The 22,580-nt window shown below is 43.0% G+C and overlaps 1 protein-coding gene across 2 annotated transcripts; it reads right to left on the bottom strand.

Moving 5' to 3' along the window:
* Positions 1 to 894: 894 nt before the first annotated feature.
* fxr2 (fragile X mental retardation, autosomal homolog 2) lies at positions 895 to 20,986 on the bottom strand. 2 transcript variants are annotated; one of them, XM_040040707.1, is made up of 17 exons: positions 20,257 to 20,986; positions 16,892 to 16,944; positions 13,246 to 13,339; positions 11,886 to 11,957; positions 10,627 to 10,775; positions 10,369 to 10,462; positions 9,228 to 9,344; positions 8,965 to 9,135; positions 7,743 to 7,821; positions 7,468 to 7,625; positions 6,955 to 7,041; positions 5,511 to 5,727; positions 5,197 to 5,376; positions 4,538 to 4,729; positions 4,312 to 4,416; positions 4,119 to 4,207; positions 895 to 3,629 (listed from the first exon to the last, which is right to left on the bottom strand). In XM_040040707.1, exons 1-17 carry the CDS (start codon positions 20,305 to 20,307, stop codon positions 3,519 to 3,521), a joined length of 2,019 nt encoding a protein of 672 aa, XP_039896641.1. In that variant the 5' UTR covers positions 20,308 to 20,986; the 3' UTR covers positions 895 to 3,518. The 2 variants fall into 2 exon arrangements, with proteins under 2 accessions (XP_039896641.1, XP_039896642.1); XM_040040708.1 differs by having other exon boundaries at positions 7,516 to 7,625.
* Positions 20,987 to 22,580: the final 1,594 nt, after the last annotated feature.

Here is a 22,580-nt window from a genome sequence, read left to right as displayed (position 1 = left end):
TTCTTTTTGCTTTGAAATTTGATCAGCTGCGTTTTCATTTATAGCGATCTGCACTCATCCTTAAGATGGGCTGACCCGGTCACTAAAGAGGTGATGACTCACCATTTGTAGGGGCTCAACGAGCAAATAGAAACTATGTTGCTGTAAATACCCCGCTGAATCACTACTGTGTAAAAGTACAAGTTTTAAAGAGACATTTGATCAGATAGAGGGTGGGGTCTCATATCTGTATTAGACATTTAAAGTATTTTACTTTAATTATTCCATATCACAATAAGTCACCTTAACATGCTTTATATTGTAAAATAAAAAACTTAAGATTACAGCAGACCACCCACTATGAGCAAGCACTTTGTGACAGTGGGAGAAAAAACAAAACAAAACAAAAAAAAAACCTTTTTAACAGGAAGATGCCTCCAGGAGAAGACCAGGCTCAGAGAGGGTTGACTATCTGCCATGAACGGTTGGTAGAGTTGAACAAAGGTCTTAAATCCCTTTAAAAATCTGTTCTTTCAGGTGCAAAAATGGTTCTTTGAAAGATTTTCCTCACATCTAATTAAACCTCACTATGCTTATTTACTCCTAAAAGATTTGTTTTGTTTTTTTAAATGAAAAAGAGGGTAGGAGGGGGTGTGTGAGATAATGGCCAACCAAATACTGGAAATAACAGACGATGCTTCTTTAAATTCAAAATAGGCTTGCTTAAAATAGCCTGGGACAAATTTAACACTGCAGTAGGAACAGTTATATCATCCATAATTTTTCTTTTTACAACTCAGAAGACACCATTGTGATCGTCCCCTAATTATTACACTGAAGTACACTCGCATCAACATAACATCCTAATCTAATGTGGTTTGTTTCGTATATGTTAAAAAGAAAAAAAAAAATGTATACCAAACAATGAAAAGTCCTTTATTGCCATCAGAACATGAGTGAGAAAACCAGAGACAAAATCTGACAGAGTGAGGAGTCGACTGTACAACCAGCATCCACGCAGACGCACGTGCGCGCACGCACACACACGCAGCAGTCTTTCAACAGGACGCGAGGGATACAGATACATTAGGGAATACAGTACTCACACAATGAGGTATAAAGGTAAACACAAACATACCACGCAAGGCTTCATCCTCCACTCGCACACATGCAACTGAACCAAGGTACAAATACTCAAGTGTTCGATCATCCTCTAAAAACACAACATACAGGTGAGCAGAAATGTAAAACAGCAGCATCTGGGTCATCTTGAGTCAACCACACTCCCATTCGTCTGTCTCTCAAAACCTTTGGTCATGTGGATGCTTGCTCGTCATGCACAATGTCGCCCTTTGTAATTTCACAATTTAACACTTTTGAAACTCTGAAAACTTGTAAGTAAAAGGAACCGGTCCCTTCCTGACTCGTACCCGCCAACAGAGTGTGTGTGGGGGGTTGGGGGTCTGGGCAGATATATAAGTATTGGAGGGGGAGAGAGAGAAAAAAACAGAAAAATCAGTCACAAATAGTTCTTTTTCCTCTCTTCATGGTAGAGTTTCTACGTTAGTTGGACATTCAGTGTGTACATTAGCAGCAATTCTAGTGAATGAAACAATGGCTTTGTAAGTCAGATTAACAACACCCCTTTTTTCCTCATGCACAGGACAGGCACCACCTACTACTCGAATGGCCATGCAAGTTAGAAAAATAGACTGCAAACTCACAAGACAAGAGAAATCAAAGTTCATCTCCACAGAAGAGGTTGATTTCACTTCAGTTTTTTATTTCATATTTTCTACGATGTGGAAAGAGCAACAAAAAGAACTTGAGAGCGACAACCAAGACAACAGTAACAACATGAGCAGAGAGCCGCTGAGGTTTTCGAGTCCGTCTCTTACTCCGTATGCCGAAAACAAAGAAAACAAATAAAAAATTACCCCAAACCGCCAGGTACAAAAGACGGACAACCTCGCTCGCTCAGAGTTTTTGGGTCCTCTACTTTTGCACTACGCGGGCGACCACGCCGACCTGGTGTGTGTGTACCTGTAAATGTGGGCCTGTGTGTCGTGTGGCTCTCATGTCATTTTAAGCTGTCCCGTTCCCACAGTCTGCAGTCTCCAGGCTCTCCCCACCCCTTCCCACGTCACTAGCAGCACCCGTCCCAGAAAAGGTGGTCGCGCTCCCTCCCCCCCCTTCGTGTGCGTCTGGAGCTGTGCACTGCAGTGGTTTTAATCAAGACACTAAGTGTGGCTGGAAGCTAGCGCCGCCGCCCCTCTGACACAGAAAGAGGCACGGTGTAGTTCTCTCTAAGTCGAAATCTTAACAGTTCAAGTGTGCGGTCGGTCTGGTCTCAGCCCATCCTGTTTGCGGGGCTGCACCGGGGTGCCGGCCCTGGAACAATTCCAAGGACCTGAAACAGGCGAGAGGAGGAAGAGACGCATGCCGTGACAACGCCCCTCGGGGCTACGTTAGGTTTTCCCAACGTCATCCGCTCTCAGTTTAAAATTTTTGTTGTTGCCAAATGTCTCAACTGTTCACACACAGACAGACACACGCGCCGACCCCGCTCCTCTTCCATTCCCCCACACTTACCTCCCCTAACGCCGTCCGTTCTACGCGGAATGAGAACAAGCGCCTTGAATTTCGCGTTTGGCACCAGATTGAATTTTCCTCACATCGGCCACCCACGCCATCTGTTTCTGCATCCTCTTTTTTTTGTTTTTGTTTTTCCTCATCACTCCCTCACAGATCTGTTCTCTCCTTCAAACCAAAAACAGAAAAAAAAAAAAAAAAAAAACCTGGAAGAAGAACTCATTTTCTTCCCCTCAAAAACAAACTAAATGGAAAAAAAAAAACCTCAAGTTTTTTTTTTGTTTTTTTTTTATGTGTTTATATATATATATTTGTTTTTCAAATTCAAGGCACAATGTCTATCTGTATTCCAATCCGTCTTCACTCCCAGGTTCAGTGTGCGAACATGGCGTCACATGAGCCGGACTGTCTGCTCATACAGCTTTACATCTCTCCTGTGTGCACTTTAAACACCGTTATAAAGAGATGCGTCTGTTTTGGTTGAGAGAGCGACCGCCGAGTCGAAACCAGTGATAAACAATGAACAAAATTAACATTAACAGAAATAAAGACAAACAGTTCAAAACAAAAAACAAACAACAACAAAAAAAAACAAAAAAAAAAAAAAAAAAAAACGTCTCGTCCTGTTTCTCGTGTTTCAGTATTTTTAAAAATCAAGTCATATCCACCAGCTCTTTTTTGGCAAGCTAGTTGTTTTTTTCCTCTTTTTTTTCTTTTAAATAAGCACTAAGTACTGATAGATAGGATAGCATACACCGTTAACGTGTGGTTTTAAGTAGATGCGTTTGTCGTTTTTTTGTACTTTTTCACTCTCGTAGTATGAACTCAGGTATTTTGTCAGGTACTTTTTCACTCATCTGTTTAAGGTTTAAGTTAATGCAAGCAGGGACAGAGTTTGCCATGGAGTCTTGCTCTAGACTTGGGTTCGCAAGGGTTCGCTCGTCTCTTTATGAGACCCCGTTGACCAAGGTCAGGGTCTCGCTGGCCGAGGTCAATCCTTTGCTGGGGGAACGCTTCGAGGGCGTTCGCTCTTCCTTCTTGGCGGTGGTGCCGTTCTCCTGCGGGTGCAAAACGTAGATCAAAGTGAGAATTGTCACTGAGCTAAAGCTGAGATCACTGCCTTGTTTACCACAGAATTAGATCATTTTTCTGCAAGCAGGAGGGGAACACGGTGTAACTATGCTTTTTTTAAGTACATAATAGCTGCCCTCACCCTGAGTGCTTCATCTCATGAACAAGCTAAAACTGCAGTAGCCCTTGTTCTGCTCTGCTGCCTTGGTGAACGTAGCGTTAAGAAAGAAAGGTGATAACCAATGCTGTGAGAGATTATCTCTGAGGGGCGTTTTAGTTTCTGTCATGGCAGCAAAAGCAAAGATAGCCTGGCTAAGTTCAGCCTGCTCTGTGAGAGGAACTGTCCCCTGGTGAATCAATCACCTCATTCACTTAGAATGAACGCAAATGACAAAATGAACTGCAAAATGTAGCCGATATATAACCGAAACATCGGGGTGGGGGGGGATAGTGTCTGTGCATATGTCAGCTTGTACCTTGGGCTCAGGGGCAGCGTGGTTTTCCTTCTGGGGCAGGTTCTGTCTGCTCTGGGACTCGGCGCGGGATATGTAGTCAGCAACAGTCACTGGAAACATTGAAGTCTGTTAGCTAGAACAGCAGCTGGGGGTGTGTGTTCATTCTGAAAGTGGAAAGTAAAATAGCTAAACTAGTAAAAGGACAGCAACTCACCACTTTCTGGCTGTCTGTCACGGCTGGTTGAACCTCCCTCTGGGCGGTTGCCACGGTTACGGCGGCGGCGGCTTCGGTTGCGGCGCTGAGGCCGGGCTTCTTCATCTAACAGTCAAATTAGAAAATGTAGATAATCTCCCTCCAAAAGTTTCGGATTTCTGCTCGACTAACCACGAACGCACGGCAACAAGTTTCAACAAGGAGAACGCAACACCGCAACTCTCACCTAGTCCGTTCTCACTCGGGCCGGCCTGGCTGTCCGACTCTGCAGCTGCGTCCATGACACTAGGCTCCTGGTCGTTCCGGCGGCGGCGGGATCGTCTGCGGCGGTCTCCCATGCCTTCACTGATGTCTGCGTCAGCCAGCTCTCCTTCACCCTCCAGCAGGGAGTATGGATTACTGTCTGGGTCCTTCAGTACTGTTCAGGTGACAAAACAATAGTTTAACACTTGTGTATCGTTTCTTCCATTTAATGAGTGCAGTTTTAACATAACGACCTGCAATAAACCTTTTCTGACTGAAGGATGAAGCTTAGAGGTTTTTCAGGTTTTTCTCTTCACTTCATTAAGAGGACCACACCTTTCAGGCTCAATTACAAAAAACTGCTTGCCCGCTGCTTCTCGGAAAATCTTCAGTAGCTGCTTGCACCAAAAATACATTTGGTTTCTTAATCTTAAAGTTCTTATATAGACTGTTACTAAGGTGGATGTTCATGTTAAACTTAGCAGTCATAAATAAAGAAGTCAGCTCAAGTAAGCTGCAAGCTCGGGCAAGCTCAGGCTTCAGACAGCTGTAAAGAGAAGAAAATTGTTTTTCCCATTCTTTGTTATGATCTTTTGGGAGAAAAGGGATGCCATATGTGTCATTAGGAACAAAGAGGGCTACCTGAGCTGATTGAGTTCGAAGGCTTGGATCCTGGCCCTCCGCGACCTCGTCCTGAGTTGGATCCTCGGCCCCTACCACCCCGTCGGGATCCCCTCTCATCGTTGCCTATTCCACGGGGCCTCTGGTCTCGCTCGGTGAGGTCCTCTGGCTCAGAGGCATTGGACAGTTCAGAGTTTGTGCCTGCATTAGGTAGACAATCAAATAAAAAATTGTTTTTAATTTATTTCATGACTGAATCTTATGTTGTACTATAACGTGCGGTTGTAATAATACAACCGCACGTAAAAGTCAAATTTGAACTCTGTAACTCTCACCATATCCGGAGTACTGACTGTTGGAGGCCCTTCGCCCTCTGCCGCGGCCCCCGTAGGTTCGAGTGTGGAGTGAATTGGTGCTTTCATCTGTCAGGTAGCCTTTCTCTCGATCAACACCAGGGCCCCCGGTTCGGCCGGTAGGCGCGCGGTACCCAACCCCGATCTGACGGAGCTGCTCGTCAATCTGCAGGCGCTCAAGGCGCAGCTGCTCCACCTCCTACAGGTCGGGGACAAATCGCATTTAAGAGCCTGTTCCGAACAGAAAGGACTCAAGAGTCCACTCACACAAGATTATTCTGTTGGGCCTAGAGCTCCCATCAGCTGTGGGCCTTGTTTTGCTTTGGTTCTCTTAATAAGCCTACCGCTCACCACTAGGTGGCAGCAATTGGTGAAGTTCAACCTGAGCATTCTCACAGAACACCCACTTTTGTTCACCTAGTGATTCTTAACAGATGGACCGGCTGACTGCGATAAACATTAATTTATAGTCGAGGGTTGAACAAGCAGCTGTATCTGTCACACAGACACAGGCATGCCTGCCATCAATTGCAGGTTTTTTTTTTGTTTTTTTTTTAAGCAAACTGCTGCCTTTACACTTTTAGAAATGCACCCCCCCCCCACTTACTAAATCTCTAAAGGATAACAAAGAGCTCCACAGTCTGCTTGCTCACATGTTCTCAGTCAGTTTAAGTCACAGATGCCGAGTGGTTTTGCAGAGATTGTCCAGTTGGTTGGATCTCTGTATCATCTTGCTGGAGAGGATACCACATAAGCAACAGCCAATAAACCGATAACCTCTCCCACAGCCCTCTAATAAAACAACTTGACAGCAGGGATAAACTTAAAGGTATCAGTTTATCAAATTTGATGACACCTTCAATAAATTAAAAGCTTCTTTTTTCTTTTTTTTTTTTAAATAGTAGATGAGTGGGCAGTGGTGACTAATGGCAGTTTAGAAGTGGGTGATCTAGAGGATTTAGTGGGGAGAAGGGTCTCAGTTCACGGTGTGACAGCTGTCTCCACCAATGACAGCTGAACCTCAAGGGAGGTGTGAAGGAAGTGAGGGGCGACAGGAGGGGGTCTGATGTTATTTTTGAACACTGAGGGTCCAGATAGCTGGTAATCTATACTCAGGCATACTCTCCACCCCATCCCGTAGAGAGGAGCTATTTATAAAAGCACATGAGGTAAGGGCAAAATAAGGAGCTCTCAGCAGCTTTCCTCATGTGGAGCTGGAAAGTCGAGAGACAGGTGACCGATACACACCTACTCCACGTTCCCAAAGAAGAAGAAATAATTGTTGTGGGATGAACACATGTATTCAAATAAAGTCGAGGTGGCAGAGACAGAAAATACACTGTTTTTATCTTTTTCTGTCACAAAAAAAGACAAAAAACAAAAAGCAGTGGTGCCATCTACTGGTAAAAATGGAAGACTGACAAACCTGGAGATAGGACACGTGGTACTCCAACAGAGCCTGAGCGTTGCTGATGTTCTCCTTGGTTCCCACAAACACAAAGGGAACCATGCCCTGAAACAACAGCAGAGAGGAGGAGGAATTAAAAGCTGAAGGTCTTTTTTTTTTTCCCCTTAAAGAAAGGAAACAGATAATCATCAGTTTAAACAATGAGCAACTGAAGAGCAACTATATACTTAAATTGCACACTCAACAGGAGCATACCAACCCATCAGACCACAGATGGCTAACCAGCCCAGTATAACATATATGCTGTGCAGTGGGCTGTGTGTGGAAAGCAAAGCAAACTCTGTGACAAAACAAGATACAAAGCAGCAGCAGAACGAACAGAGTCAAAGCAGACAGCACATGGGACGCTTGCACGCTGCTGCAGTTAAGTAGCTTTTCTGATTGGAGAGACGAGGGAAGATGGATGGTGGAGGGGGGAGGGTTGGGGAGGTTATAGGAGGGTCTGGGAGAGCAGCCGATCGGTCCATTCACCTCTTTGCTGCTGGCAGTGTCGTCCCTGCCAGCCCCCTGCCTGCCTACCTCCTCGCGGGGAAGCTTTTTGTCGTTGTCTCCTTCGATCCTGACACGGACCACGCCCGACTTGTCCACAATCTCCTGGATGACTTTGCCGTTTTTGCCGATGACTTTGCCTGCGCAACGGGGAAAGCGGAAAGGGTGAAAGAATGTTCCAATCAGGAATATGGTGTGGTGATGAAGCAGAATGTCAGCAGCAAAATGAACTCAGGAATGTTATGTTGTTCACTCACCTACAAGGTTCCTGGGTACCTGAAAGTAGTCTTCCTTGAACTCGAGATACTCTCTGGCCTGCTTCACTGCCTCTGGGGTCTGTAACAACACAAACAATGCAGTGTACGGCACATAAGAACCAAAATGAAAGTATGCACAGCAAAAAGTTTTTTATTCCGTTTCAGTGCATTATTCTGCGCTAAAAAAAAAAAAAAAAAAAAAAAGAACCGTGGCCCTTATGAAGTTTCAATTTTATTTATACAGCACTAAATCCCATCAACAGGTGTCTCTACCTTACAGTAATACAGAGAAAAATCCCACGAATCAAATGACTCCTTTTCAACAACCACTTGGCAACAGTGGGAAGGAAAAACTCCCTTTTAACAGGAAGAACCCTCCTACAGAACCAGGCTCAGAGAGGTGCAGCATTCTACTGTGACCGGTTGAATGTCGGGGGGGGAAGACAGACACACTGTGGAAGCAGTGCTGCTCTAGCCAGGACTCTCACAGCTTTGCTCAGACTCGGATGTTTGCAGTACTTCTGCATTTATCCGTTCGTTGTAAGCTAGCGAGTTCTCATTAACTTCTGCCTGCTGTGCTGCCCTCTCTCATTCAATAACAGCCACATGCACAAGTCTAGTGACCAAATATACAATCTAAAAAGTTAGTGCTTAATGCAACTCTCACATTAATTAGATAAAGTAATTAAAATCTGTTTCATTATTATTATGCATGTTTTTAAATTATTATCTCCAGTGGCTTCTGGGGCAGGCGGGGGTGACTGGCAACGGTAGGGTAAACACTAATTGAGTTTAAGACCAAAGTCCAAATCTGAACACAGACTTTGACAAGCAGGCAGTTTAGCTTCTCTGCATTTCTACGCACTGGCAAAAACTGTGAAGAGTCAATATTCTCAATCCATCACTCATAATCTTATGTTTTAAGACATCCCTACATCCAATAAATCACCTCATGTCGCTAATTAGCCTATAATTGCCATCTCACACTGGCAACAGCCTGAATGGATCAACTGAATTGTTATTCCATTGGTCAAATCAGGATTAAAGTTTTAAAATAGTAAAAGAGAACCAAACAAATGTTATGGTTTCAGTGCTTCAGATGATATTTGCCCACCTACATTCACTAACAGTGAACTCTGTGCTGTATGTAAAAAAGGATCATTTGTTTTCTCCTGCTTGCTTCTCCAAAAACAGCAGCAGAAAGCCTCCTTAACCAGCGTACCTCTCCATAGATCCTGAACGTGCAGCTTTCCTCCTCCAGCTCGATCGCTGTAACACCAGGCACCTTCCTCGCTTGCTGGATGTTGGCACCGTGGGAGCCGATGGCGAGGCCCATCAGGTCCTCCCTGACCCTCACCTCCTCTTGGTACGCCGATGCTAACTGCTTACTTGTCTAGGAGAGGGGAAACGCAAGGTTGCTTGCCAAGATGCATGGCTAGGATTTAAATGATCAGGGAGACACATGTAGTTGACAGAATGTATTACCTCCAAATGTTTGGTGGCTTCTTCATTGCGGGACATTAGCATAAGCTTGGTACGGATGCTCCGGAAATGCATGTCGCTCAGAAGAGCTGCACGCTTTACTGTGGTTTCATTTGTGGACTGAAGACACAACATAAGACACACAAGGCAACAAAGGTTCAGAATCAGGTAAACCAATACAACAAAAGCCATAACAGACATTCAATGCCCAGAGCAAGAAATGCTTTGAAAAACATGTTCCTAAACCACAACAGACAGTCATCCGGGACGTGTAGTGCATGAACCCCTTATTAGAGAGCCCTGAACTGAAATTTGGGTTAATTCTACAGTGGTAAACATGGTGGTAGATGTCAAACTTTAAGGAGAGGGAAATTAAAAAAAGGTTTTTAAAAGTTTATTTTGGGCCAAAGGCTTCACATTTTTAAGTGGCTTTTATCAGAGTTCTCTAGCAGGTCCCATAGATGGTTTTTTTAAATTGAGATAATGCTTTAAAATAACTGCCCAAATAAAGCATTGCAGAATGGCTGCTGTGTGGCCAGACTTTTTTCTGGTAAAGCTATTCAACTCTAGCAAATTTATAAGACTTAAGCTCTTCGCAATTTACGATTCACACTTCTCTTTATTGACCACAATCCAAAGCACTGCTAAAATGCTCTTTCTGGAGCTGAAATGTTAACTCTTTGCCATCACTATGACACAGTTGTAGTTGAATTATTCCATGATTCAAATATCCCTACGCTGGGCCCAAACATCCAGGAGTTGGGATTTTAAGATGTTTTTAAAAGTTAGTCATGTAGTGAGCTCGACTTAAAACTGTTTACTTTCAGGGGATCTCTTATATTTCTTAAATACAGAAGCATTAGCAGAAGTATACAGTCCTATAGCCTTTACAAACATTTGTGAATGAATGTCTACACACTCACAAAGTAGCAGTGTGTGTATACGGTACAGTACTTTTGTGCATATAATGTTAGCAGCATTATCTGGATTCACATCTCTTCGTCTGTCTGCCTTCCCTGATGTTCACATTTGCGAGTGAGATTTTTTGCTGCTGCTTTGCATCATTTCTTCACGTGATGACATAAAACAAGGCCATTAACTTGATCATGAGGCGTCTGCTGAAGTGTGTGTTCAGAGTACTAACCAGCACGATGAGCTCATGTGTTTGGGCACTGTAGAAGATGCAGTTGGCTCCGATTGCTTTCCTGAAGTCTTTGTGAATGTTGTCGTTTGCACAGCTGTCGATAAAACAATCCAGAGCAGGGTCGATCTCGTTATTCGTTTGGCAGCACTGAATCACCATTACACGCATGATTGCTGACAACATATGAGAACTCTAAGGGAGCAAAGTGCTTGGATGTGTAGAGGCATGAGTGAGGGGTTGTTTATATGCAGGACTCACATGTCCCTCAGGTCTTCTGGGACGGGGATGGGGATCTTGTGGAAGGTGTTTCGAGAGGCAGGGCTGTTGGGGTTTAGAGGCCTGATGCGCTCTGACGTGACTATCTCGTTGTACGTGGCGTCGCAAGCCGCATATTCGATCACATAGAACTGAAAACAACACGGGAGATACAGATTTTTAATAAAATAGACAAAAACACAGATATATAAAGCTCCGATGGAGTCAAAGATGTCTCGAGATGCATCTCTGCGTCTTGCTGCTAATAAAACTACACTCTGTTGCTACTTTCTTCTATTTCATATACATAAAATCAAGTGAAAGAAGATGCATGAGAGTAAAGATACAGAAAAACACGACAAGTAGTGCAGAAAGAGTGCAGCAGCAAGACCAACACTGCACACTCCACGCTCAAAGGACTGAATTAAAGCCATCAGTCAATGCTAGACATTCCTGCAGGCTCTTATCAGACTGCTCCAAATAACAGCACTACAGCAGCAGCAGCAGCTCCCTTGGCACATTAGCCCTGCATAGCTGTCCTTTCCATATCCCACTGACCCACTATTCAACCTGCAGCTGGTGCCTGAGAGTCAGAGCTCCTTGTAATTATCTGAAAAATTTTAAAAAGACTGGTCCCGTGCAAATCCACTTTGACACAATAGGTCAGGGTGCAGAAGACACACAGAGTGAACGGGACAGGTAATTTGAATGTACAATGTCAGAGTCGATTAGGACAAACTCTTTGGGCCCATTACCCAGCAGCACTTCTTACTACTGGCCTATATTTATTTTACACACAGCATACTGCAGTACTCAGAGCTCCATAAAGACTTACTGGCAGTACAGCCAGAGGCAAAGTGAAAGACGACTGCTTACTGATTAATAAACAGAGAGGAAGCTGACCTAGGTGGATTCTATCACCGCTGCGTGATATCGTCTTCTCAATTATGATAGTTCCTTTCAGCTGAACAGCTCAGTGAAAGCCTCAGGAACTTAGAAACAGGAAGTAACTATTGAGTTTTCAACATATCCACAAAACAAAGATTAGGCTGGATTAAAAGAACAACTGTGTATTAAAATGTACTGAAGTGTTGTCTAATGATGGGCAGACGTTCAAACAGGGCTTGAAACGCAAAGGTAGAGGATGTTATACATACTAGTCACTCTTGCTTTATTATATAAGAGCAGGAAATATAATTTCAGTTTGTGTGTTTACCCACTTATCTCACTTGTTCAAAGATTTACTCTCAGCAAACACTTACTTCTCCCTTCATCATTCTGACCCGCGCCAGCCACCAGCCGCATGGCTCCTGTTCGTTGGCCCTGGAGTAAACCTGGAGAGACAGCAAACAAAAGCTGAACCACAGACAAAAGACAGAAACACGCTCATCCACTTTAAAATAAAAACAAATTGACTAAAAATCAAATAAATAAATAAAAAGCATCACCTTGAAAAGAGAGAATGAAGCTGTTTGACTTTGAATGGGACTAATTTAACCCAGAACACCTCAGGTATTAGTTTAGTGGTTAGTAAAAACTTAACGAAACACTTGAATGAACAGCTCCCACTAATATTATGTGGATTCCACATCTATAACTCCCATAGTCCCAACTTTAAAAGATTTTTGGCACACCTTAAAAAACCGTTGCAACGAGACATTTCTGGTACTTTTTATCTAGAGCCACGTGTCCTTAAACTTGCATTTCCATGAAAACAAAAACAAAACTCTAATGCTAAATAGATGCAGATGAGAGGTCTCCACGACTGGGACGTGTTTCAGTTATGGAGACATCTCAAAACAATCGAATGCAGCACTTAAATGATCTGCGGGGTCCTCAGATCTCAGTCAGGATTGTTAAACTCACATTAGTGACAAAAATTCAAATTTAACTATGTCACTCTGTAAAAAGCGTGTGGGCTGGATCTATGCTATCGTTTTAGTCCTTCGTAAAAGACTGCAGACCAAACCATGTTTATAAAAGCCTGAACACAACACATTTAAACAGTTACTTGATGGATAAGCACATATTCAACAGTCCAATAAACTCTGCCACACAGTATTTGATGCTTTTTATACAACTTCCTGTTTGTTACTGTTAAATGATTCCAGCTAGCGGATTAACTTTGGAAGGAACTGCTTCTTTCATTAGCTGTTAGAGAAACGGTCAAAAACACGTTTATTGGGTCTGAATACAACATCACCCACAGCAATAGAAACACATATGCACACATTTTATATACAATGTGTTTTAGATGTGACCTGTAACGTATTTAATCATTATATCAAGATCCATGATTCAAACTTCAGGCTTTTTAAATGAGCCTCAGGAACTCTGGTCATGTCTGAAATCACTGGGTGTATAGCAGACTATGTGATAATATACATCACATAACATAAACTGTAAGTACTTCCAATTAATAATGTGGAAAAAAGTATATGTGATCTAAAATGTGTACCTATCAAAGACTTCAGAATTTTCCAGGATTTTTGAAACGACAGGTGAAAAGTATCGGCGAATAATTATCTGACTGTCGGAGTGAAAAACAAGGCCTTGAGACATAAGGTCGGAAAATTTATGTGTATGAGCTGAGTCAGACATATGCAAAGAGCCAGGCCTCACCTCCACCTCCTCTCCTTCACCAATTTCCTTGTGATAGTCGGCTGGAGGAGGCAACCGCACGTCACTGAAGGGCAACTGTCTCTCTGGCTGCCAGCTGTGGAGGAGACAAAACACTTGTCAACCTACCGACAATCACAGGTAAATAAAACGCTGTTGGCTGAAGCTCTTCTAAGTCACGTCACACTCGGATTGTAATGGTATGGGTACATATTACCCACTCGCTGCTGTGTAGCACATTTACAGACATAATAACAATAACAGTTTTAAAGGTTCATTAGGTTTAATGAGGAAGCCCAGGGACCGTGGCTGGTCAGTAAGTGGAAAAGTTGTCATTTTACACTCAACAAGAATTTGAAAATGACTCAGAAGCAGAAAAGTGAAAGACGCAAAAACTAAAGCTTGAGATTAATATACAGTATATAGCAGCTCATTCAGTTTGATCTCTCAACTAAGTTCTTATAGGACTTTTCTTTTGAGCTTCCATCCTCCTTTGTGTTTTGTTTTGTTTTTTGTGGGTGGAGCTTTATTATGTGGTGTGGGTGGAGCTTTTATTATAGAAAGTAGCAACGATGCTTTAACATCGATAACAAAACAAACCAAAGGCATACAAATATCTTGATGTTTAATTGTTTATCCTCTACAGTCACCCCAGGACAAAGAGTATCAAGACTTGTTGTTCGTGTTTGTGTAATAGAACAACATAAGCACAAAATCCAGCTGTACTATACTTGAGCTACAACAAACCAACCAAACCACACTCACCAGCCACTCTCTTTGATACACCTTGCTAATATTGGGTTAGACTCCCTGACACAAGGCAGGATGGGATCCATCCTTTTGTTTATGCCCTACCAAATCCAAGACTCCTCAGTTTTGGACTCCTCCGCAGTGATTTTCCAATTTTCTCTAATCTGCCATTGGTCAGCCTGTGCTAACTGCAGCCTCAGTTTCCTGTTCTTAGCTGGCAGGAGTTGCACCTGGTGTGGTCTTCTGCTGCTGTAGCCCGTGTGCTTCAAGGTTCATCAGGTTATGCTATTCTGCATACCTTGCTTGAACAAGCAGTTATTACTAGTTACTGTTGCCATTCTATTGTTGTGTAACACTCTGGCCATTGTCTTCTGATTTCAACAAAGCATTTTCACCCAAAGGCCTCTTGCACCGGGATGAGCAGGGCGAATGGCCGGATTTGAGTCTGACCCGCGGCCCTTTGCCACATGTCTTCCCCTTTCTCCTCCCCCTCCCTCCCTCCCTCCCTCCCTCCGCTTTCCTGTCACTCTTCACTGCGTTGTGCAGTAAGGCTGAAAAAGGCCACACACAAACAAAACAAAACAAAAACCTCTTGCATTGGGTCACTGAATATTTACTTTTTCTGACCAGTCTCTGTAAAGCCTAGAGATGGCTGTGAGGAATATACCAGTAGATGAGCAGTTTCTGAAATGCTCAGAACAGCCCATCCAGCACAAACCATGTTAAAAATCACTTAAATCACCTTTCATCTCCCATTCAAACGCTCGAACTTCACCAGGTTACCTGACAAAGTCTAAATGCCTATATAAATTTACTTGCTGCCATGTAATTGACCAATTAGATATCTGTTAATGAGGAGCTGAAGAGATGCATCTAACAGAGTGGTTGGTTACTGTACAAAATGCTGATGCTTCCATACACTGATAGAATAACTGTGCACGTGTCCTTGCTTACGCAGGTTCTCGCCGGGAGATCCCTTTTTACACACCATTGGAAATAAAAACAGAGTTAATGTTGCACGTGTCAGATCAGGAACTCTGGCAAGAGGCTTATCAAGCACTTCACTTCCTGGTTAAATAAAGTTTTTAAAAAAATAATAGTCTATTTCATCTTTATCAACTGCACAATTGATTTTGCCTTTATGTGTGATAAACAGAGAAACAAATATTCATTCAGTCCAGTCCATTGAAAGGCTTGCAGCTGTAAACGCCACTCTATTAAAGCAGAATCCTTTCAGATTAAGAAAGGTTAGACTCCAGATTTTTGTAAGGATTTCAGTTATTCTAAATTCAATTAAAAATAACCTCACTTTCTTTGAGTTAGAGGCATAGGGTATTTAACTTGTGTGGTTCACTCGTTGGCTTGGAACATCTCGAACTGGTAACCTGCACAGAATTTCGCTACCTTGGCTCCCAAGATGCCAAAACAAAGAAGTTATCTGAAAGCCGCTGGTTTATAAAGCCTTGATGGGTTGACGGCTAAAGCTTGACTTAAGACTACTTCCCATCCTTAAGTTGTGGTGGAGGGTTAATGGTACAGGTTACGACGTAGATCTGATGCAGACGTATAATTCACATGTAAGGAACATTTCAGTTGCTAAATTATGAACCATACAGACTCTGCAGGTCATCGAGGGCCAGTTTCATTTATGCTCAGTCAAAATTAAACATGGAGATGCAATGTTTAGTTTTTATGCCGAACAAATTATCAATGAACTCCCAGAAACTGCAAACTGCTGCAACTCAGACCTTTCAAATCAAGCCTGAGGCACTTTGTTTACCACTATTAAATAAATTAATAACTAACTTCTTAAACTGTGCTTTACCTTTACTCCTTTTCTAATTGTTTTATTGGTTAAATTTAAACCATAAATTTAATTATAAGTGCCCTTACACCGTCTCATGCTTCTCAACTTAGCTCATAGACTGTTACATTCTAAATGAAGTACTTCTGATTGCCTTGGGGTTCAAATGTGTATTAAACTTAAACTTGAAACACTTGGTTGAATAGTTTGATATTTTCATCAATTTTGCCTCCCCATTCATTCTGTTGGTAGCAGACAGCAAAGTGCATCTGCCTTAAGCAACCAAGTCACGATTTTCAGTGCAAATTTAAATCAGTCAACATCAGAACAAAAAATATTTTCCACTAACCAAGTCTTAATTCTTTTTAAGACCTTTGATGGATTTACGTAAGACCTTTTTGCTTCTATTAAAGATTTATTTTTAGATTGATGAATTCAATGCCTTTTAGAATAAGGATGAGTAGGGACCCTTCAAAATGAGTCATCTTTTTTTAACATTTATATTCTAATGACAAACAACAGAAAATGACATTAAAAAAAAAAAAAAAAAAAATTATTCCGGGCTTCTCATTGATTTTCTTTCACAACCAAATTGTGGTGACCCCAAATGGGTCTCATCTTTCACTATAGACCAAAAACGTGTACAGTTCATTCACCATCTTATACAACCAGCTGCTCCAACACCTACGTGTGCTCAGGGAAAGTAAAAGGAGAAGGAAGGATGGATCCCAAAAATGACACAGGCCACCCTGTTGCCACCCCTCCCAAAGCACATACCATGGGTCACTATTTTTAGGAGCTCCCTGATCTACACGCTGAGCCAAGTAGATAAAGAGGGACGAGTTGGGTGGTGGAGGGGTGGTAGAAGGGGACAGTAGGTGGGGCTTGGAATATAGGAAAGCATGCCACCAGGGTGGTGGTGCGAGAGGTGGGGGTTAGAGCAGGAGGTGAAAAAACCCTTAGAGACATGTATGGACAGCTGCATGCCAAACACAGGTGCTGAATAGGACAATTTTTGATGCCTTGCAACATCCTAAACCAGGCATACTGCAGCTAAGGCTAAACAGGAGAGGTGCACAGGAAGAGCATACTTACTTGTTTTCAAACACAATTGTGAGCGAGTCTTCGTGGACATCTTTGATATAACCCTAAAAGACAAAAGAGAGAATTTTTATTCCCATGAATGCACAACAGAAAGACAGAGATGGGTGGGGCTGTGAGCATTTGATTTTTTTTTTTTGTGTGCATGTAAACAACACAGGCGGCTGTGAGCAATGTTAGACTGATACTGTGACTGGAAATACAAAAGGGAAAAAAAAAAAAAAAGCGCATCTTGGGCTTTTTTAGAAGCCAAGACATCACATCGCTGACACAATTCTCTGGCTGTGAATTCTGTGTTGGATAAAGTGACGAGGAACACTGACTCCTCCTGACAGCACAGACAGCCGGGAAATCTCTCACACACACGCTCACTCCCTCTCTCACACACACACACACACACACGCGCAAACAACAACAGAATTAAAATCCAGAAGCGAGCCCTCTTCACTGTGTGTTTGTGTGTGGGAGATTTAAAGACAACAATTTTACACAGGACTGTTCAAATGAGTGCGTGTACAGGCATCCGGGCCAGCCTACAGGGGACAATCATTTGCCTGCCCATTACGAGAGATCACTTGAACCTACTACTCGTCCATCATGGCTGTCCACAGATCTGTCTCAGCATGCCATAAATTTTAAGCAACCTACTCCCCATTTGTGGTGTGGGTGTGTCACGTCTCTCGGTGTGACACGACCATATATGGGACAGAGGGGTTGTACAAGTATTCTTGATGGTTTGTACTGTAGGGGGTGGGGATTCACCTGCTGGAAAGATGCTAATGTTCAACTGAACCTGGATAAAATAAATGTTTAGACACGAGGGAGATCCTGATGCTCCAAAATACTGAGGTATAAATTTGTACCTCAGTGTTTTGTTTCTCATTGATTATGAATTAAAAACAAAAATACCTATCAAAAAAAAAAAACCTAATTTAAGTATAAATTTCAAGATTCATTTTTATTTCAAAGTTTGCCTTCGATCCTTTCTGTTTCAACTTTCCCTACAGCTAGATGGTCAGGTCACTGTTGCAGCAGTTTGATGTCATCCGGCTACAGGACAAAATCCAACCCTGCTGACTTAGACTGCAGCAAACGGTGACATAGTTCTGGTTCTGGTGTTGGAGGGGCATCTTTCACCAGTACCTGCTACACTGTAGCTCATCAAGGCTGCAGAGCAGAAATTAAGGAAACCGTCTCTACCTTCAATCCAAGACAACACAGCTGTGGTCTAGCCGCAAGATAAGACAATTACTGGAGATGCAACTGATTTGTGCTCCATTATTTACTGTCACAAAGTATTATAGCATTAATTATTAAATAATTTAACAAAGTGTGGGTGTGCGCCCTGGGTACGGAAATGCTGAGAACACATAAGCTCCACACGGGAATCATGATACAGGAAGACAGAAACATGATACCACATTAAAAGTTTTCTAAAGCCACTTTGGTTTTGATTGCATAGATGTCACACCATTTTTATTTTATTTTATTTTTTTGCAGTCTACTCTCAGATATTAATGCTAACCACCACTGCCTCAGTTTTGAGAAGGTCCTGGTTAGCATTCACACCATCCATCCCTCTATACTATACGTCATCGCAGGGTTCCAGCTTCAGAGCCGATTGGCCTTTATCACAGAAGTCAGCAATGCCAACCGATCGGAGTTACAAAGTAATCACCCTTCAGTTTCCACAGATCACATGTGGTGAGACAGCTGTGTGCATGCCCTGTCAGGTTAACTGCCCCTTACACAAGGCACTGCTAGGTTTGTACTACAGTTGCCCGTGTCCACACTTCAGGCTTAGGCCAGCACACACGTGGTCACTAAGACCATTTGGAGAAAAGATGCCAGGTCTGCAACATTCCTCTCACAGATTTTTCAATATAACCAGCCACTGATCAGACTGGGCTTATAATAAAATATAAATAGATGAAAAGAAGGCAGTTTAATGCACAAGCTTCAGTGACGTAGAGAAAAAAAAGGGAATGTCACAATTTTTAAAAATTAGTCTTCTCAGTTTTCCCCATTGTGTTTTCTGCTGCAAAAGAAACCATATAGAGTGCCACTTTCCTGACACTTTAATAAACATGATGCCCATTCATAGCTCAACAGAAAACAATAAAGTGGTAACGGGGTGAATGGTGGTGGAATTGAATAAAATCCTTTTATATCCATGTGCCAATCACAACAGGAAAGGAGGAAAGTAGCAAAGCTTTCACCCCACTCACCTCCATCAAGGGCAAAAATATACACTAAAGAGAATCGCAGCTATGTGTCAATGACATCGGCTGAAAGAGCTGTGAAATAATGGACACAGCAGAGTTTCGTGGAAAGTGTTTGACGCCAGAGCCAAACTGTCACCCCGTAAAACAGAACAACAGGTGAGGCAGCATGAGGAGGGTAAATATAGGGTCATCACTAACCCACCATGTGCTCGACCGGCCAGCTGAAAGGTTGAGGGAAAAAAAGACTGAAGACACAGGCAAAGAAATGGGCTATCTGAAAAGCTGAATCAAAGATGTTCTCTAAAACTAGACAGAGGGGGTGAGGGTTAGTAGGGTTTATTTCCCTATCCCCCAAAACGGTTTAGTGTCTCCTCAATCTGAAGCTGGCCCTTAAACCTTACAATCTCTCTCACAGACCCAAACCTGTGAGTCTGACCACTTAAGACATCTGAGAAAAAACAAAAAACAAAACATACTTGATAGTATAGTTTGGCTGCCATCTTAATGTTACGTCGTAAACAAGCTGTGACACAGCAACAACAAAGACCTGAAGTCATGTGTCTGCATGTGAAAGTGATCTTTCTGTTTAAAATCAGGCAGAATTGAAACCAAAAGCGTCAGTCAGAACAATAAACATGAGACACGCCGTACAGCGCTGTAGCTGAAACCTGGGCTGGGCTACAAAGCAATTATGAAGAATGTGAGCTTTGATGTAGCATCACATCACACTTGCACGTAGGAGCTGCACAACAGCTGTCTGATCAGCAGCTCGCTGCCCTTTTTAAATGTTTCCATCCAGGGTTTCATTAGCGGACCTTCCGTGTGTCGCTTCAAAACTGTTTACAGCGTGTTTTCACGCTGACATGTGATAAAAGAAAATGAACACACATAGGCCATGCATGGTGATGTCAAGTGTGCCTAGCCTAACTGCTAGCTACGGCTAGCTGCCTACACCACAATGGCCAGCCCTAATTGAACGCAAAACCATCCCTGTTCGTCAGGAGTGGACCCACGCTAGCATTAGCAGAGTACCAGTTAGCGAGAGCTGCGCTCAGAAGAGCGAAACCTAACGTTTTGAGAAGGAAACAAAACTTTAACTGGGACAGCTAGAAACTACGTTTGTAACCTGGTTACCTTGTAGAAGGCCCCGTTCGAGCCGCGAACTTCCACGGCCAGCCCGTCCATACTTGTCGGTAGATCCCCACGGCTGTGCTTGTCTGTAGCCGCTGTGACTCCCTGCGAGTCCGGTAGCGTTACCACCCCCAGCTTCGCCGGCCCCTCGCCGCTACCCGGCCGCTTGTGGATTTCCAGTGTTTCGGGTGGAGGAAGAGGGGCAGAGGTGATGGGGTTGGGTGTGATGGTGTCAACTAATGCAACGCAGACGCCGTCTCCAGCACCAGTGAGGAGGAACCGCTCTCTGTTTTTGTCTCAGTGTCGGATTTGATTGCCGCGACCTAAAAGGGACCGCCACGAGCGATGGCGAGGTCTCGACGTGCGCGAGGAGAAACGAGCTAATGATGCTACCGCTGAGGATGCTAGCTGATGGGCAATTAGCTGGGAGGCTAGCTATCAACACCTTGATCCCGTCTGTTTTCAGGGATGCTAGTAGGCTAACATTTGATAGCCCGGCTGCGTTTGCCTGGCTGTGCGTGTGGCGCAGTCGCTGCGTTGAAAAGATTCTTTTCACAGAAGTCGTCACCGGGGGTCGCTTCTTCGGTCTATGGTGTAATTTTTCAGCGGTGTTTCTTTCCCAAAAAAAAGCATTCGTGATGCACTAGCGCCCGGCGATTCCTTACTCCAACTACCCGTTCCCTCAACACACACACACGCCGATAGAGTGAATCAGAGAGGGACTGAATGACCTCGAACACCCCACCCCTCTACACGGAGACCCACCTACCGGGAAGTCCAACGTTATAATTGGCCGAAGTAGCTGTCGGTTAGCTTTAGCTTTCATTAATTGGTCAAGCGAATAAGGGCTGGTCTATAAGCGCAACCAATCACACCCATAGAGTCGCATCCCAGCACAATCCATTGGTTTTATCCCTTGTCAGTTACAATTTTACTCGAATTGACTGGCTCCCATGTCTAAATTTGCCCACTCATTGATGAGTGAGGACCACTAGTTATTGTGTAAACAGCAGTAGAGTGAAGTTACTATTTGTGGACCATTCAAAGTTACATTACTCTGTTGAAACAGCCACATTGAGACTGGAAACGCAAACCTTTCCGTCCAGTGGAGATCCACAAAGTTTAAAGCTGGCTAACGCTTACTGGGATAGAAGTACACGCAGTGTTGGCAAATCTTAGGTAAGAAATCCTTCACTGAGAAGACCAGATATGGACAGGGACTGTTGCGAGGAAACAGCTGCGAAAAGCAAACATGAGAAGTCAGAGTTCATGTGGAAAAGACACTCTACAAGAATACCAGTATTGTGCAGCCCCATATGTACATATAATATGTATGGAAGAGAAACTGATAAATACAGGGGCTGATGTAGCCTGTAAAGACTTGACAGGCCCAATAAAAGAATAAATAAATAATCTACTTTAACAATGGTGAACATACTGGGTTTTATTGCCTGTAAATAAACAGGGCAGTGTGCGCCTTAGTCCTGCCAATCACCCCCTGCTAGTAATGTTCTGCTTGACATGTAGAAGGATATTTCCACGTCTTTGAATCCATTTTCTTTGCTGTATAATCAAAAACAGAAAAAGCAAGCAGGAGAAATCCCACAGCCAAAAATCCCCCAAATTTAGTGGAATGTAAAAACTTGATTGTCATTTATTAAAGCACAACGAGACATCTGCTTCTAATATCATATCTCCTTGGAGGTTCAAAGCGATGTTAGTTCCGTTGCCAGCAACCGCCGTGGTGCGAGGTGATCATACAAGCCCAGGGCACGAAAACAAAATCATCTTAAGGACGAGGAGACTGACAGCCAGCATGAAAACACGAGAGCCCCATCTCTGTCCAATGAACACCCTCTCCACCTAACTTGCAGCACATAGTTGATCATATATAATTTGACCATATACACATAATTTGAGTCATTTATTGATTTTACTCCCCAACATCGAGCTATAAGAGTCAAAGCACATTTTGATTATTCGTCAATTTTATTAACTGCTTGTTCAAGGAAAGCCCAGAGACACAGCAGTGCATGCCTTATCCTCTGTCATGTGGTTGTGAAATACCTGTTTGTAGATGGATAAGATGCCAATTATAAGGAACACAGGGAAAGAGAACCCAGAGGAGACAAAGCAAAAGTCCAACATCTTTAATCGGAGGTTATGCAGATAGTGAAGCAAACAAACCAAGTGAGCAGTAAGCAAAAAGTGAAGATTAAAAATCAATTTAAAAAAAACAAATGAACAAGAAATGAACTAAAAATGTGATACAATTAAAAGTACAACAGGAAAATTGAAAATAAAAAGAATATCGAGGAGCAAAGGAC

Source organism: Simochromis diagramma, unplaced genomic scaffold (assembly GCF_900408965.1).
Source record: "Simochromis diagramma unplaced genomic scaffold, fSimDia1.1 OVJJ01000317.1, whole genome shotgun sequence".
Lineage (NCBI taxonomy): Eukaryota > Metazoa > Chordata > Actinopteri > Cichliformes > Cichlidae > Simochromis > Simochromis diagramma.
This window is presented reverse-complemented; position numbering and strand designations above follow the sequence as displayed.

Coding starts and splice junctions, on each gene's coding strand:
- fxr2 (XM_040040707.1), bottom strand. CDS start 20,307: ATGGACGGGCTGGCCGTGGAAGTTCGCGGCTCGAACGGGGCCTTCTAC. Junction 9,136..9,227: donor AAGCCACCAAACATTTGGAG/GTAATACATTCT, acceptor CCCCTCTCCTAG/ACAAGTAAGCAGTTAGCATC. Junction 5,377..5,510: donor CAGTCAGTACTCCGGATATG/GTGAGAGTTACA, acceptor TACCTAATGCAG/GCACAAACTCTGAACTGTCC.